Source organism: Pituophis catenifer, unplaced genomic scaffold (genome assembly GCF_029215685.1).
Source record: "Pituophis catenifer annectens isolate HBS135680 unplaced genomic scaffold, rPitCat1.0.hap2 SCAF_7, whole genome shotgun sequence".
NCBI classification, from domain to species: Eukaryota; Metazoa; Chordata; class Lepidosauria; order Squamata; family Colubridae; genus Pituophis; species Pituophis catenifer.
Window position 1 is genome coordinate 6,317,921 of NW_027256887.1, and position 18,936 is coordinate 6,336,856.

Below are 18,936 nucleotides of genomic sequence, written 5' to 3' on the forward strand. Positions count from 1 at the left end.
TGGGGTGATCTCTTGAAGAATTGAGAAGATCCAGGTTCAGTTTACTAGAATAAAGGTAAAGGATTTCCCTCACACATATATGCTAGTCGTTCCCGACTCTAGGGGGTGGTGCTCATCTCCGTTTCAAAGCCGAAGAGCCAGCGCTGTCCGAAGACGTCTCTGTGGTCATGTGGCCGGCATGACTCAACGCCAAAGGCACACGGAACGTTGTTACCTTCCCACCAAAAGTGGTCCCTATTTTTCTACTTGCGTTTTTTATGTGCTTTTGAACTGCTAGGTTGGCAGAAGCTGAGACAAGTAACGGGAGCTCACCCCATTACACGGTGCTAGGGATTCGAACCGCTGAACTGCTGACCTTTCGATCGACAAGCTCAGCTCCTTAGCCACTGAGCCACCGCATCCCTCTTTTATTCTATTCGAGTAATTCTATTACTAGAATAGCTGCATCTTCTCAGTCCCAAAATTCTGTCCAAGTGAGCATCCAGTCTTAGAGATTCTACAGGTTCTCTTGAGGTCTCCTTCTGGAGACCATTAGAGCCCTGTTTCACTGTGATTGCTAAGACTCACGGCAACCTTTTCTGCTAGTTTTGAAGATAGAAAAAGAAGAAAATGGTAGAGTAAACCCACTGATGAACGATTGAGGGAACTAGGCATGTCCAGTCTAACACAATCTAACACGATGTAAAAAAGATGTTGAGACTCTAGAAAGAGTGCAGAGAAGAGCAACAAAGATGATGAGGGGACTGGAGGCTAAAACTTATGAAGAACGGTTGCAGGAACAGGGTATGTCTAGTTTAATGAAAAGAAGGACTAGGGGTGACATGATAGCAGTGTTCCAATATCTCAGGGGCTGCCACAAAGAAGAGGGAGTCCAGCTATTCTCCAAAGTACCTGAGGGCAGGACAAGAAGCAATGGATTGAAACTAATAATGGAGAGAAACAACTTAGAACTAAGGAGAAATTTCCTGACAGTTAGAACAATTAATCAGTGGAACAGCTTGCCTCCAGAAGTTGTGAATGCTCCAACACTGGAAGTTTTTAAGAAGATATTGGATAACCATTTGTCTGAAGTAGTATAGTGTTTCCTGCCTAAGCAGGGGGTTGGTCTAGAAGACCTCCAAGGTCCCTTCCAACCCTGTTATACTATTTCTATTCTTTTAATTGCCTGAAATATTTTTTTTCCCTTCTACACCCTGTCTCTCAAAATTACTTGTTCAGTTTCACCACTTGATCCTCTCGCTAATCAATTAACACATCCTCCTTCAGTAATAAACATGATGTCACAAGTTGAATCGAAGTTCACAAAGACAGCATAAAAAGCGCTTTTTAACTGTGCGTTTGTGTGTTCTTCTTCACAAGCGAAGATACAAAGTTGTGGCAGCACAGACTAAAAGAATAACAACAACAACAACAACACATACTGTGGTTATTGTCAGACCCAACAAGGGGAAGATGTCGGAGTTAATGTATGAATTTCTTTTTACTAGTCCCCTTCCTACTTGATTTACAGAGTTTTATTTGAAAGGGGAAAAAAAGACAAGGTTGGTAGGATATTGAAAGTTCCTTTGCCAATATTTTATTGTGCGTTGATGATGGGGATAAACATCCCTCAGTGTTGTTATGCCTCAGCCTTTGCCTTTGCGTGTTTCATGTGGGCATCTGCTGTTATTGATTTATGGAACATTCTCAAAGATGTCATTGCCATGGCAATTAATGTATGAACCCCATGGCTGTGTCCCGTAATTGCGCCTGGAAATTCAATATTATTCTTAATTTTCTTCACACTTCATCAAATGTAGGTTTTGTTGTCACAGCTGCCAGGAGGGTTTCTTGAGGGCTCCTCGTGGGGCTTGGCTCACGAACCGTGCAGCAGGACACTGTTGACTGTCCCTTCCTCGCTAGAATTAATGTTTATGCTTGGATATTCTTGTTGGGTACCATTCTCCGCTCCCCGCCAGATTGAGAATGGAACTTCCTGCTACGGTGAAATACACATAAAAGAAAATTGCTTCATCAAGGAATGAAATATGTGCTTTGTGCTCTCTGCCAGCACTCTTTGGCACAAAACTGACACGCGCAGAGAAAAAAGCCAAACGGCGTCTCCCGCCAAGACAGTTTTTGCCCCCGAGTAAGAACAAGATGGTGCTTGCTTTAGTTCTGTTTATAAAATCCGGCTTGATTGACAGCTGAGTCTGTCCTCACTGCGGGCAACTCCTTGACGTTGTCAAAAATCCCTAGCAGATACTGACAAAAGGGTAAGAGAATCTGCTCATCAAGATATCCAGCCCTGTTCTACAGAGGAATTATTGAGTCTGTCATCTGCACCTCCATAACTGTCTGGTTTGGCTCTGCAACCCAACAAGACGGACCCAGACTTCAGAGGATAATTAGAACTGCAGAAAAAACAATGGCTACCAACCTGCCTTCTACTGAGGACCTGTATACTGCACAAGTCAAAAAGAGGGCTGTGAATATATTTACAGACCAGGGGTGAAATCCAGCAGGTTCTGACAGGTTCTGGAGAACCGGTAGCGGAAATTTTGAGTAGTTTGGAGAACTGGCAAATACCACCTCTGGCTGTTCCCAGAGTAGAGTGGGAATGGATTTTTCAATATCCTTCTGCTGGAGTGGGAAGGGAATGGGGATTTTGCAGTATCCTTTCCCCTGCCACGCCGACCAAGCCACGCCCACAGAACCAGTAGTAAAAAAATTTGGATTTCACCACTGTTACAGACTCCTCTCATCCTGGACATAAATTGTTTCAACTCCTACCCTCAAAACGACGCTATAGAACACTGCATCCCAGAACAACTGGACACAAGAACAATTTTTTCCCGAACGCCATCACTCTGCTAAATAAATAATTCCATCAAACTGTCAAACTATTCACTAAGGTTGCATTACTATTACTATTAATCTTCTCAGCGTTCCTATCACCCATCTCCTCCCACTTATGACTGCATGACTGTACTTTGTTGCTTGTATCTTTACGATTTATATTGATTGTTTCCTAGTATGATTTGATTGCTTATTTGTACCCCATGACTATCATTAAGTGTTGTACTTTTTGATTCTTGACGAATGTATCTTTTCTTTTTATGTACACTGAGAGCATATGCACCAAAGACAAATTCCTTGTGTGCCCAATCACACTTGGCCAATAAAGAATTCTATTCTATTCTAGTCTAGTCTAGTCTAGTCTAGTCTTCCAGGAGTAATTTAAATGTAGAGGGAAAGAAATAGTTCCAGGGGCAGAAACGCAAGAGCATGTACAGATTATGTATTATTCATTTTGGGGACTGCTAAAAAGCTGCTGAAAATCTTAACAAATATTGTCTTTAGCCCTGATGTCAGACTGAGGTTTTTATTGCAAAATAAATCTTCCCAAAAACTGCAAGCAAGACAAGAATAAATGAGTTAAAAATGTAATGCAATGTTGAATAAGGAAGATAACAGAATAATAGGGTTGGGAGGGATCTTGGAGGTCTTCTAGTCCAACCCCCTGCTAAGGCAGGAAACTGTATACCATTTCAGACAAATGTTTGTCCAATCTCTCCTTTAAAACTACTAATGTTGGAGCATCCACAACTTCTGGAGGTAAGCAGTTCCACTGGTTAATCGTTCTAACTGTCAGGAAATTTCTCTAGTTCTTTCTCCTTAATTAGTTTCCATCCATTGCTTCTCGTCTTGCCTTCTGGCACTTTTGGAAAACAAACTGATCCCCTCTTCTTTGGAACACAGCTATCATGTCTCCCCTAGTCCTTCTTTTCATTAAATTAGACATACACAATTCCAGCCACCATTCTTTATCTGTTCTTCAACACTCTTTATGTAGGAATATTAACCTGGTTAGAAATACAGCCTGAGACACTTAACAATTCAATTTATCCCCATTTTCCTCTCTCTTGAGACCCTAACCCTAACCCTAATCCCTTAAAGTTAAGGTTGTCATATCTGGACTGGAAAAAAATCTAACCAGGAGATGGCAGAAATGAGTTCAGATTTTCTTGGATCTCTTTGCTACCATCTAGTGGATAAAACCAATCATTGCAGTTGTAGAAGGGGAGCAAAACCGGTTGTTAAACCAGTTGCAGCCCACCACTGAATTGTGATAATAAGTCGAGGACTGCCTATAGCCTATATGGCGAATTTATGGCACGGGTGCCACAGGTGGCGCACGGAGCCATATCGGGCACGCGAGCTCAGCTCTGACACGCATGCATGCGCCAGCCAGCTGATTTTCAGGCCTTCTGGGCCCACCAAAAGTCAGGAAACACACTGTTTCCGACCTCCGGAGGGCCTCTGGGGGGGTGGGGAAGGCCGTTTTTGCCCTCCCCAGGCTCCTAGAAAGGCTCTGGAGCCTGGGGAGAGCAAAAAAACGGGCCTATCGGGCCCACCGTGCCATCACATGCCAAAAGTGGGGGGAGCACGGGGGGGCATAGAATTATGGATGTGGGCACGCATGCATGTGACCCCCACCGCGCTCCCACCGCTTTTGGCACGCGATGGCAAAAAGGTTAGCCATCACTGGCCTATAGTATGAAGAGTTAGAATCATCTTAGTGATTTCTGTAACTTAGGCCGTTTCCATAAATCCATTTCTTTCTTTTTTTTTAAAGAATAATTTCGGTGGAATTGCCAGAAGATGCGAGACAGTTTGGCATTCAGTTCCGATGGTGGCAACCATATCATTCTTCTCAAGGCGAAGATGTTTGGGCCATTGATGAAATCATTATGACCTCCGTGCTTTTCAATAGCATTAGCCTGGATTTCACCAACTTGTTGGAAGTTACTCAGTCCCTTGGATTCTACTTGGGGAATGTACAACCATACTGTGGCCATGACTGGACACTCTGGTGAGTCCCTTTTTTAAAATCTTTTGCTCTGGCTAAACTTTTTGTTTTCATAGTAAAGATTACAATTCTTTAAATGTTCCCAATGGGTATATGTTGTGTAGCTCATGACTTGCATAGAAATTGGACAAGCAAGTGATTACAGTTTTCCCTTGACTTATAATAATTCATTTCATAAGTGTTCACAGTTACAATGGCACTGAAAAAAAAATAGTTTAATAAAATGGAAAAATACTAATAGGGAAAACAGTAGTAAGTAAAGGTAAAGGTTCCCCTCGCACATATGTGCTAGTCGTTCCCAACTCTAGGGGGCGGTGCTCATCTCCGTTTCAAAGCCAAAGAGTCAGCGCTGTCCGAAGACGTCTCCCTGGTCATGTGGCCGGCATGACTCAATGCCAAAGGCGCACGGAACGCTGTTACCTTCCCACCAAAGGTGGTCCCTATTTTTCTACTTGCATTTTTTACGTGCTTTCGAACTGCTAGGTTGGCAGAAGCTGGGACAAGTAACGGGAGCTCACTCCGTTACATACACTAGGGTTTCGAACCGCTGAACTGCTGACCTTTTGATCGACAAGCTCAGCATCTTAGCCACTGAGCCACCACGTCCCTTTTAAAATAGTATGTATATGTGCATATATATATATTTATTATATTATATATTATTATTATATATTATTATTATTATTATTATATTATATTATATATGTAACAAGTTAAGACTAGTGGATGGAAATTTAGGATTATGAAATTTAATTGTATTGTTAACATTTACAGTATGTTAAAGTATGTTGTGGATTTTAAATATTAAGGTTTGGAAATTGTGGGGATCTTGAGATAGATTCCCGGGATTGATTAAATATTGTTAATATTTGACATTGTTAGTAATCTTACACATTTGGAATATTGAAGTTATGGTGGAATAATGAGCAGTTAAAATATTAAGTAATTGTGTGCTCAATAGGGAATAGTAAATACATGGTGCAAAAAATATGTTATTTATGTTTAAATGAATTAATGGGAAAATGATAAAGGATTACAAAAAGAAAATACTATTGTTGAAGTTGGAAGATTAGGACTATACATACTAATTTGTATTATTATTGTTAACATTGTTTTAAAAAGACTTGACCCAGTCAATACACTGTCCACAAAATATGTATGTTTATATGGAAAAATATTTTTTTGGGAAAAAACTGGTTTAGGACCATTTTTCACGCTTATGACCGTTGCAGTATCCCCATGGCCACGTGATTCAGACGCTTGGCAACTGACTCATATTTATGACGGTTCCGGGGTCATGCGATTCTTATTTGCGACCTTCTGACAAAGTCAATAAGGGAAGCCAGATTCACTCAACAGCCACGTTACTAATTAAATGGCTGTGATTATTGACTTGACGACGAGAGGTCGTAAAATGGAGCAAAATCCACCGAACAATTTTCATACTTAGCGGTATAAATTTTGTGGGTTCATATTTGTGTAATGTATTTTGAGGACAAGGCTGCAAATCTTTTTTTAAGTGGAGGATCATAAAGGCACGTGTAAGTAATGAGTAGCGGAGTAGGCTAATTGATTTCTGCAAATGATTCTCTCTCTTGTTTTTCATTAGAATTTTCCCCAGGGTTCAAACATGTACGACAATTGTCTTCGGTGACCTGTATGTAATGAGGGGGGTAAATTTAACACGGCGATGAGATGTGAATGCGATTTATCTTGGGTGTGCATTGACGTAGTTTCCCTGCTTGTAACATTTTGGAAGTTTCTCCTGAACCGATCTAAATGAAAGAATAATTAACTTGCGTTGGTTTTCTTTCAGTTATGATAATTGATTCATGCAAATTAAACCAGACTGATGCGTTTCACCTTTTGAAACCTGATTAATGAACAATTCTCTGTTTTCGTTATCCGCTCGGTCTAGCAGGACCTAAGCGATTCACCCGAACATAATTGGCAATTCTGTAAGTTCTGTCGTCAAAATGATGCTGAAATTCTTATTTAGTTTCTTTTGTTGGAATTAATTAATGGTTTTGAAAATGTTTTTAAGGTTGGATCGCTTGGTTCCAAGCAACATTCAGTTATAAAACAGATTCTCCTTGAAAATTCCAAGTTCAAAAATTCATGGCTAATTTTTTTGTAGATGAATTAGGGATATTAAATTTTGCCGTGATTGTAGAATGAGTTGAAAATAATCTGCCTGTGGTTTTAAACACATCTTTAAAAAAAAAAAAAGTTCTATACAGGTAGTTGCCACCTAAACGACCACAATTGAGCCCAAAATTTCTGTTGCTAAGCGAGACAGTGAGTTTTGCCCCATTTTGTGACCTTTCCTGCCATCGTTGCTAAGCGAATCACTGCAGTTGCTAAGTTAGTAAGTGAATCTGGCTTCTCCATTGACTTTATTTGTCAGAAGGTCGCAAACGGTGATCATATAACCCCAGGACGCTACAACCGTCATAAATATGAGTCAGTTACCAAGTGTCTGAAATTTGATCATCTGACTGCAACGGTCGTAAGTATGAACCATGGTCATAAGTCACTTTTTTTCAGTGCCACGAAACGAACTGTTGTAAGTCAAGAACTACCTATACACCACTAAAACTCTTCTTCCCGTAACCTTTAACTAATCGAAATAGTGCATCATGGGGAAATATTTTTTTTTTCAACCAAAATGCCTGCAATTGGGTTAACTTACAGAATGCATTCAAAATCCAGGGTCTCTGATGCTTCTGGAATTGAAATTTGGTAAATTTTATAAAATGTTTTACGACATAAAAATGATCATAAATATTACGAGATGGGTGGCGCAGTGGTTAGAATGCGGCATTGCAGGCTGACTCTTGCTCACTGCCAGCAGTGCGATCCTGACCGGCTCAAGATGGACTCAGCCTTCTATTCTTCCGAGGTCGGTAAAATGAGGATCCAGATTGTTGGAGGCAATAGGCTCACTTTGTAAACCGCTTAGAGAGGGCTGTAAAAACACTGTGAAGCGGTATATAAGTCTAAGTGCTATTGCTATTCCTCCCTCCCGCCCTCCCTCCCTCCCTCCCTCCCTCCCTCCTTCCTTCCTTCTTTCCTCCTTCCTTCCTTCCTTCCTTCCTTCCTTCCTTCCTTCCTTCCTTCCTTCTTCTCTTATTCCCTTCCTCATGCTTCTTCCTGATGGCACAGAGGTTAAAACGCAATATTACAAGCTGACTCTGCCCACTGTCAGCAGTTCGATCCTGACCAGCTCAAAATTGATTCAGCCTTTCATCCGTCCAAGGTCAATAAAGTGAGGACCCAGATTACTGGGGGCTACAGGCTGACTCTGTAAACTGCTTAGAGAGGGCTGTGAAGGAGCACTGTGAAGCGGCATATAAGTCTAAACTCTACTGCTATTGCTATCATAACACAGTTTATGGCATTCTACAGAATGTCCTAAAAACATTTCCTGTGCTTTTATTTGACTGAGCGACACAGTTCTATGTCAGTTCTATTTTCACGGCAGATACATCTCTGAATATTTCCCAACTTTTCCAGTGAAGGCAGGACATTAGAAGCTCTGTCACTGTTGAAGGCATTAAGGAATCTGATTAGGAACTGTCTCTGGAAAGGATGTCCCAACAGATCACAGGTTGTCTAGCATAAACCATGTAGCTGAGTCCTTTAGGACCCTATTTAATGGATTAATATTATTTTTATATCCTAGTTCTGCTAAAACCTAAGATGTCTTAAGATTGTCTACAGGGGCTTTTTGTCAAATCAAATCAATGATAGTCATTGGCCGTAGCTATATCAGTCCACATTATCGCAATTACATAACATTCTGACCCATTTTTTTAAGGTCGAAACCAGAGAAATACACTACTTAAAGCAATGCAAACTCTTCAAATTACAGGGAGTCCTCAACTTACAACGGTTCACTTAGTGACTCTTCAAAATTTACAACAGCTCTGGAAAAAAGCGAACTTGTAACCATTATTCAGATAGCATTCCCATGGTCACGTGATTTACATTTGGATGCTGGCCAACTGACTTCACTTTTATGACGGTTGCACTGTCCCGGTGTGTGTGTGTGACGTGATCCCGTTTTCTTACCTTCTGACAAGCAAAAGTTAATGGGGAAGCCAGACTCACTTAACAACCGGGTTACTAACCGAAACAAAGTCAGTGATTCACTTAACAACGGTGGCAAGAAAGGTTGTAAAAGGGGGTAAAGCTCACTTAACAAATTTCTCACTTAGCAACAGAAATTCTGGCCTTAATTGTGGTCATAAGTGAAAGACTGCCGGTATTTTAATGTATTAATTTTTATACTTTCAATTTAGCTTTTATGCTGTTTTAACTTTTGATTGGGAGTTGGCCAGAGCTGATTATAAGACGGGCAGTTATATAAATGTTTTACATAAATAAATCCAGTTCTCAGCTCTGACATGTATAATATCATCATGCTACCTCTCATTTAGTTCAGCTGTCAGTCACTGCCCCGTCTGCTTTTAAAAATTATTCCTGTTTGCTTGCTGTAGAACGGCAAAAATATATCATTGTGTGTGTTTGTATGCCTCTGTGTGTGTGTTGTATTCAGTTTTTAGATTCCTTGATTATTCTCCATAAATACCGTATTTTTCCGAGTATAAGATGCACCTTTTTCCCCCCTAAAAAGGGGTGAAAATTTAGGTGCGTCTTATACACCAAATGTAGTCCCGCCCACCCACTGGCCCCCACCCTTTGGCCTCTGCCTTGCAGCAGTTACCTCCTTGCAAGCAAACAGCAAGAAAAAAACAGCTCCTTTCAGCTTCAGCACAGCCTAATTAGCACAAGTTGATTGGATCGGCCTCCTGACTTTCAGCTGTTTTGCTCTCAGCTGTTTTGCGCAGGGCTTTGCTGCTTGCTGCAAGGAGGTAAATTGCTGGAGCAGATTTTTTTTTTCTTGTGCTAATCAAGCTATGCTGAAAACGAAAATGAAAGTAAAGCAGGCTTTTTGCTGTTTGCTGCAAGGAGGCAAAATTGCTCAGAGGCAGAGGGAGATTTCTTTTTCTTCTTTTCCTCACCAAAAAATGTAGGTGCATCTTATATTCTGAAAAATACGGTAAATGGATAATGCATTTCTAATCAAGAACCAAATTCCTTCATCAAGGAATACTTAGTGAAGGACATACTCATTCATAAAGCAAGCAAAGAGATCTCACAGTTGTTTTTAAACGGATTCTTGAAGCTTTTTCATCTCCATGAAATTTGTACAGTATATGTGGTACTTTGCTCAATAGTAGTAACTGTGAGAGGGATCTTGGAGTCCTAGTGGACAACCATTTAAATATGAGCCAGCAGTGTTGCAGCATCTGCCAAAAAAGCCAACACAGTTCTAGGCTGCATAAACAGAGGGATAGAATCGAGATCACATGAAGTGTTAATACCACTTTATGATGCCTTGGTAAGGTCACACTTGGAATACGGCATCCAGTTTTGGTCGCCACGATATGAAAAAGATGTTGGGACTCTAGAAAGAGTGCAGAGAAGAGCAAGTAAGATGATTAGGGAAGTTGTTCCACTAATTAATTGTTCTAACTGTCAGGAAATTTCTCCTTAGTTCTAAGTTGCTTCTCTCTTTGATTAGTTTCCATCCATTGCAGAGAAGAGCAACCAAGAGGATTAGGGGACTGGAGGCTAAAACATATGAAGAACGGTTGCAGGAACTGGGTATGTCTAGTTTAATGAGAAGAAGGACTAGGGAGACATGATAGCAGTGTTCCAGTATCTCAGGGGCTGCTACAAAGAAGAGGGAGTCAAGCTATTCTCCAAAGTACCTGAGGGCAGGACAAGAAGCAATGGGTGGAAACTAATCAAGGAGAGAAGCAACTTAGAACTAAGGAGAAATTTCCTGACAGTGAGAACAATTAACCAGTGGAACAACTTGCCTCCAGAAGTTGTGAATGCTCCGACACTGGAAGTTTTTAAGAAGATGTTGGATAACCATTTGTCTGAAGTGGTGCAGGATTTCCTGCCTAGGCAGGGGGTTGGACTAGAAGACCTCCAAGGTCCCTTCCAACTCTGTTATTCTGTTCTAAAGAGCTTTTGAGAAAATATGCATAGGTTACATATTTATTTATTTATTTGCATTATAGTTTGGGTACAATAAAACAAAACCGTATTGTATTAAATGATATTGACAAAGTACCATAAAACAGAAATAAATTAAAATAATAAAATGATGATGACTAAAGACCAGGTCCAAGCTGATTTATTGCTATAATCTATCAAAAGAATCTTCTCAACAAATGGTCAATACCTGGTTAGAGTTAGTTAAGGGTCAATCACACCCAAGAGGAGTTGGACTTAGTTTGCTTGTGGCAATGTAAGGATTCTATGCTAACCCCTCTTTTAACTCCACCACTTCGTTCTGCCAGTCCTTCTACACACAATAGAACACAGTTGTTTGACTACATTATGTTATTTTTCAATAACCGTTGAAGTTTTACTGAATAAAGAATTTGTATATGACTATTGTATTGTGCTAGGTTTATATAGTGATGCTTTTTAAAGCAAATAGGTGGAAAACAAGGCTATGATTTTCCCAGTTGCAATGGATGGCTGTGGAAGTTGGACCATAAGGAAGGCTGAGCGCCAAAGAACGGAGGCCTTTGAACTATTGTGCTGGAGAAGATTCCTGTAAGTCCCTTGGACTGCAAGGCCATCCAACCGGTCAGTCCTAGAGGAGATCAACCCTGACTGCTCATTAGAAGGCCAGATCCTGAAGAGGAAACTCAAATACGTTGGCCACCTAATGAGAAGGAAGGACTCACTGGAGAAGAGCCTAATGCTGGGAACGATTGAGGGCAAAAGAAGAAGGGGACGACAGAGAATGAGATGGCTGGATGGAGTCACCGAAGCAGTAGGCGTGAACTTAAATGGACTAAGAAATTAAAAGACACTTGCTCCTGGGAAGGAAAGTTATGGCAAATCTAGATAGCATACAAAAAAAGCAGAGACATCACCCTGCCAACAAAAGTGCGAATAGTCAAGGCTACGGTTTTCCCAGTTGCAATGGATGGCTGTGAAAGTTGGACCATAAGAAAAGCTGAGCACCAAAGAATTGAGGCCTTTGAACTCTGGTGCTGGACAAGATTTCTGCGAGTCCCTTGGACTGCAAGGCGATCCAACTGGTCAGTCCTAGAGGAGATCAACCCTGACCGCTTTTTAGAAGGCCAGATCCTGAAGATGAAACTCAAATACTTTGGCCACCCTAATGAGAAGGAAGGACTCCCTGGAGAAGAGCCTAATGCTGGGAACGATTGAGGGCAAAAGAAGAATGGGACGACAGAGAATGAGGTGGCTGGATGGAGTCACTGAAGCAGTCGGCATGAGCTTAAATGGACTCCGGGGGATGGTAGAGGACAGGATGGCCTGGAGGAACGTTGTCCATGCGGTTGCGATGAGTCGGACACAACTTCGCAACTAACAACAACAACAAAGGCTGAAAATTTATTTCTCATTAATTACCAGCATTTGCCAAAGTACAGTTGAAAAAAGCCTTGGTTCAGATATTAAGGAGCCAGGCACAGTAATAACCCTACACTGAATTTACTAGTTATAAGTAAAATTGCTACGAGAAGCTGCCGTCACAATGATTAGAGAGGAAAGCTGTACAATTAACCCGAAGGTCTAAGAACTAACATTCTGGGTCTTTCATTAACAAGTACATTCTGAACAGCCTGGTGATTTGATTTAGGCCTCATCTCTCAAACTGAAAGGAATTGACTTGGCTGTGAAAACATCACAGAATGTGCTCCGGCACTAATAACCAGGCTGTTGAAACAGCATTAACTCCTTTAAAGAAGGACAATGGAAGTACTCGCTGCTCATTAAAATGAAACAAGGCGGCCATTTTGCATCAAAGAGGTCAAATAAAAAGCTTTTGACGCCCACTGTTAGATGGGCAAAAGATGCAGAGCCCCTCCGTGCTGCCTGAACTTGGTTGTATGTGTTCTGTCCCCAACCACACGCACACACACCAACAGACGTTCAAGAGTTAAAGACCAAACCAGCCGGCAAAGTCCTTTTCCTTATGATAACGGAACTTGGCAACAACCTATTGGCTGCCTGCCAAGAGTTTATTATTTATGAAGGGGAGAGATAACTTCTCCCCACTTCTGATACATCAAAAGAAACAGCTCAATAATTACGGAGTTAATCAAGTCCAGAGATAATCCAGCAAAGTCTATAGCAAAAGTCCGGCAATGCAGAATGGCGTGGAAGCTTTCAGCTTTGTTCGTCACAAGGTTTGACTGGCCACCACGCTCCCTTTTATATCCTGTGGGGTGTGGTCCAGTGACTCAGCCTAATCTCGGGCATGCCTTTTCTTCTGTTGCACGCGCTTATCTCTGCGACGCTGGCGTGGATCCAGCCAAGACTCATTACCCTCATCATTGTCCATCTGTGGCTGCGTGGACGTGCTTGGCCCCGGCCCTATCTCTTGCCCTTCAGCGGACACCGAAGGCATTGCCAGAGAGGAGGGTCCTGGAGAGGGAGGTCTTGCCAACTCCTCTCCTTCACTCTTGGAGTCCTCTCCTGCCGATGACACAGGCTCAGGTAACGGAGCCACAACAGTATGTTTGCAGATGTTTTCTTACCCTACTGGGTAACATCATCAGTGCTAGAAGGGATTGGGGTTTGCTCTCTGTTTATATACAAATTGCTCGCTCTGTCAGCATTGATGGGAGCATTGTTTTCCTCCTTGATTGCTCTGCTGTCTACTGTTTGACAGTTTAACACCAGAATTGATGTGAGACCAACAATCGAACCAACAATCAAACAGTTGAGACTCTAGAAAGAGTGCAGAGAAGAGCAACAAAGATGATGAGGGGACTGGAGGCTAAAACATATGAAGAACGGTTGCAGGAATTAATTGGGTATGTCTAGTTTAATGAAAAGAAGGACTAGGGGAGACATGATAGCAGTGTTCCAGTATCTCAGGAGCTGCCACAAAGAAGAGGGAGTCAAGCTATTCTCCAAATAGCTGAGAGTAGGACAAGAAGCAATGGGTGGAAACTAATCAAGGAGAGAAGCAACTTAGAACTATGGAGAAATTTCCTGACAGTTAGAACGATTAACCAGTGGAACAACTTGCCTCCAGAAGTTGTGACTGCTCCAACACTGGAAGTTTTAAAGAAGATGTTGGATAACCATTTGTCTGAAGTGGTGTAGGGTTTCCTGCCTAAGCAGGGGGTTGGACTAGAAGACCTCCAAGGTCCCTTCCAACTCTGTTACTCTATTCTATTCTATTCTATTCTATTCTATTCTATTCTATTCTATTCTATTCTATTCTATTCTATTCAGTAAACAACACCCCAGTCAAGGAACTACCAACTCAGACGGGAAATGTCTGCAAGCAAACATCCAAGCTCAGAGAGCATCAAGGACTCCACAATCCAACCCTAAGCTACAGATATTATCTTCCACAGGTAGTCCTCGACTTACAACAAGTTCGTTTAGTGACCGTTTGAAGTTGCAACGTCATTGAAAAAAAAGTGACTTATGACCGTTTTTCACACTTACAACTGTTGCAGCGTCCCCAGCGTCACCTGATCAAAATTGAGACTCTTGGCAACTGACTCATATTTACGACAGTTGCAGTGTCCCGGGGTCACCTGATCCCCCTTTGCGACCTTTTGACAAGCAAAGTCCACGGGGAAGCCAGATTCACTTAACAACCATGTGCCTAACTTAACAACCGCAGCGATTCACTTAGCAAACACGGCTAAGAAAAGTCGTAAAAGCCAAACTCACTTAACAAATTTCTCACCTAGCAGCATAAATGCTGGGCTCAATTGTGGTCATAAGTCAAGGACTACCTGTATTGATATGCGAGGTCTAGTTTGGTTTTCAGGATTTATTTTTTTTTTAACTAAATAGGAAAATCAAAGTTCTTTTCCTTTTTTTCTTTTTTTTTTCCCTGTAGAAAAATGCCAAAAATTACAAGACCGATTATTCTGTAGTTTCTTCCTGAATGTTGTTTTTCTCACTGATGTGGAACTGGTCAGAAAAACGCTATGGACCAAACATGTATTTATTTATTTGTTTGTTTGTCAAACATGTACAAGATAAACAAGTATAGGTATGAACATAAACAGAAACAAAGGAAGTAAATACAAATAAATGGGGACAGTAAGACAGGGACAGTAGGCATGCTGATGCGCTAATGCATGCCCCCCTTTACGGACCTCTTAAGAATGTAGTGAAGTCTATGCAGGGGTGGGGCTGCAGGGGGTTCACAGGGGTTCGGGAGAACCTCTAGCTAAGATTCTGTGCAGTTCAGAGAACCCCCAAATCTCACTCTTGGCTGGCCACACCCACCCTGCCCCTCCCACATGGCCCATTTTGGATGCAAGTAAGTGCAGGGCACGCACGGAAGCTCAGGGAGGGTGAAAAACTGGCTTAGCAGAAGTTCAGGAAGGCCAGAAACGGGCCCATTTCTGGCCTCTGGAGGGCCTACAGAGCCTGGGGAGGCTATTTTTGTCCTCTCGGAGGCTCAGGAAAAGCCTCCGGAGCCTGGAGAGGGCAAAAACGCACCTCCCCCCGCCATGGTGCAGGAAGCCAAGTAGGCCACACCAACCATGGCCACGCCCACCCGGCAACCAGGCAAAGAACCCCTTGCTAAAATTTTTGAAGCCCACCCCTGGGTCTACGGTAAACAGTCTGAGGTTGAAGCTGTGAGGGTTTGAGTCAGGCTGAGCGTTCCAGGCGTCGACCACTCTGTTGCTGAAGTCGTATTTTCTGCAATCGAGTTTGGAGCGGTTTCCCTTGAGCTCGTATCGATTGTTTGCCCATGTGCTATTGTGGTTGGAACTGAAGAAGTTGTTGACAGGCAAGACGTCGTAGCAGACAATGTCGCATATTACGCTGAGATCGGACCGCAAGCGGCGCATCAACATTGCAATGGAGATGTCGGGAGCTTTGTCAAATGCTAACCGCAGCCTTCACTGACCTTCCACTTCTCCCCGGGATTGTTTTTAACTTAGCTCAGGTCTGAGCAAATGCCTGGTAGTTAAATTAATTACTGTTGGTTTCTCCCAGCTGTGTATCCATTTGCTTCTCATTTTCTAACCTCCCAGCTTTCCAGGAGCGTATGCTGGCGGAGCACGGAAAGCCTTCCCCTGGGAATCTCCGAAAATTGCTTTTTCATTAGAAGAACGGTAGTCAATATGCTATAAATCATTTTAGAGCATGCCATCCTCAACTACATTTTCGGGGGGGAAAGGAAACTCTCCCTCTATAATAATGATATTTTAGGCTTCTCGTCGTAGTCCTGAATTAATACACCACCATCTCTTCCAGCTTCAAGTTTTTAGCCTCATCCTTTGGTAAAGATTGGATCTGTTTCCTTATTCGTAAGGTTTTCTTTCTCTTTAACTTTTTTTGCTATTTGTAATTTCATTCAACTGTAAGAGAAATTGGGGACATTATTCATATACAATTATCGAGGAAGATATAAGGAATACAGTGGCTAAGACGCTGAGCTTGTCGATCGAAAGGTCGGCAGTTCAGCGGTTCGAATCCCTAGTGCCGCGTAACGGGGTGAGCTCCCGTGACTTGTCCCAGCTTCTGCCAAAACTAGCAGTTCGGAAGCAGGTAAAAAATGCAAGTAGAAAAATAGGGACCACCTTTGATGGGAAGGTAACAGCGTTCCGTGCGCTTTTGGCGTTTAGTCACACCGGCCACATGACTATGGAGACGTCTTCGGACAGCGCTGGCTCTTCGGCTTAGAAACGGAGATGAGCACCGCCCCCTAAAGTCGGGAACGACTAGCACATATGTGCGAGGGGAGCCTTTCCCTTTAACTTTATAAGGAATACACTTAAAAAGTTAGGTCACCTTCTAAAATTAGAGTGGCTGAATTACACAATTCATATATATGGTCTTATATAGGTAGTTCTCGGCGGCTTACAACCGCAATTGAACCCAAAATTTCTGTTGCTAAGTGAGACATTTTCTAAGTGAGTTTAGCCCCATTTGCCTCAGTTGTTAAGTGTATCACTGCAGTTGTTAAGTTAGTAACCCAGTTGTTAAGTGAATCTGGTTTCCCCATTGACTTTCCTTGTCAGAAGGTTGCAAAAAGGGATCACATGATCCCGGGACACTGCAGACGCCATAAATATGAGTCAGTTGCCAAGCGTCTGAATTTTGATCACATGATCATGGGGATGCTCCAATGGTTGTAAGTGTGCAAAACAGTCATAAGTTTCCCCCCCCTGTCCTGTTGTAACTTCGAACGGTCACTCAATGAACTGTTGTAAATCAAGGACTACCTGGATTATATTTTTTTTATTTAAAAGATTTCTATGGCTGCCCATCTTAAGGAACTCTGAGCGGGCTTGCAACAACCATAAGGCCAATAAATAAAACAATTGCACACACAAAAGATAGAAACAACAAAGCAAGGGTGTCAAACTCAATTTCATTGAGGGCCACATTAGGGCTGTGATTGACCTTGGAAGGGGCTGGGGGGCGTGGCCAACTGGGTGGGCATGGCCAACTGGGTGGGCGTGGCCAGCTTGATGCAACTCCCTAAACTGCTGGCATGTTTCTTCTTCACATTTGGTAGACCGGGCCAAAGCCACGCTGGCCCGATCTTTCTTCTTCTCACTGGGTAGACCAGGATTCGGCCACATCCAGCCCACGGGCTTTGAGTTCGACACCCCTGCCCTACACCATAAGGTCGCTCTTGGGATGCCCCAAAACAGGCTCAGTTGCCAGCCTTTCATGTTTCTATCCATACAATCACAGCCTACCAAAAGGCTAGAAGGGACAAATTGTCGGTAGGAAGGTGTTCCACAGGGTAGGGACAGCCATGGAAAAGACAGGCTTCTAAGGCCCTACAAATGACATGATTTCAGGGAGGGGCCTCGATAGGATGTCCACCACTGGTGAAATTCAATTTTTTTTTTACTACTGGTTCTGTGGGCGTGGCTTGGTGGGCGTGGTGTGGCTTGGTGGGCGTGGCAGGGAAAGGATACTGCGAAATCTCCATTCCCTCCCCACTCCTGGGGGAAGGATATTGCAAAATCTCCATTCCCACCCCACTCTGGGGCCAGCCAGAGGTGGCATTTGCCAGTTCCCCGAACTACTCACAATTTCCGCTATCGGTTCTCCAGAACTTGCTGGATTTCACCCCAATGTCCACCCTATCTGATGTGATAAATTGGGTGGATATTAAGGAAAAGTGATCCTAGAAATAGCCAGGTCATGTACCATGTAAGATGATAAATTGTCAAGAGTATATTCATGAACTGGAATAGGGCATAGCAACAAGTCAGCCAATGAGGGCTGTTTGGTAACTGAAACATAGTATTTGTTGTATGGGACCTTAAGAGACAGTTTAGAGCCTGGGTGTGGCTTAACTGTTCTGTATATAAGCTTGAGGGCACACTCCTTCATTTTGCCTTCTCTATTTTGTGCTTCCATTTTGTGCTGTGTTTGTACTTGCTGTTTCTCTTCTCTACAACATGGGTATTGTATGCCTTATGTGTTGTTATGTATATAAAGTTATTTTGAATCCTACTGAATTGTCTGATGATTCTGTAGGAGAAGAGCAGTCAGAGCTGGAAGGCAGAGTTAAGTGAGTCATCAGCTTAGAGTCGTTAACGTTCCCACAAATGGTCTGGTTCACGGGTGTCAAACTCGATCGCGTCATGTGACGTATCATGACATATCACACGTTTTTTTGCCTTTGCAGAGCCAGGGTGGGCGTGGCCTACGCGTGACGCATCCGGCCCACGGCCCACCATTTTGGCAGGCCTGGTCTAAGTCCAACTCCTCTTGAATTCCATAGGGCAAAAAGCTCTTCCAAGTTACAAACAATTTAATCCAGAGAATTACAGATCTTTCCAGAACTAAAATGAGAGATTCTTGCATAAGCTTTCCTGTCCCCATTGAAACCCGTAAAGATGCAAACCTTTCTGCTATGACACAAAAAACAAATCATATTTTGGTTTAAAAAACAAAAGATTGAGTTTCCTGCAATAACGTGGCTTCTGCCTGTCACTTTAGGATGCTGGATTGGACAGACGCAGTTCATTTGTATCCATATAGTTTACCAGTGTGCTTAAAAATAG

At 42.5% G+C, this 18,936-nt stretch overlaps 1 protein-coding gene across 1 annotated transcript in view; it reads left to right on the forward strand.

The window, feature by feature from the left end:
- RELN (reelin) overlaps positions 1 to 18,936 on the forward strand; it is a 290,109-nt gene that overhangs the window by 132,707 nt on the left and 138,466 nt on the right. Inside the window, exon 18 of the mRNA XM_070947738.1 lies at positions 4,619 to 4,855. Within this exon, the coding sequence (XP_070803839.1) occupies positions 4,619 to 4,855 (237 nt within the window). The remainder of the gene's footprint in view (positions 1 to 4,618; positions 4,856 to 18,936) is intronic.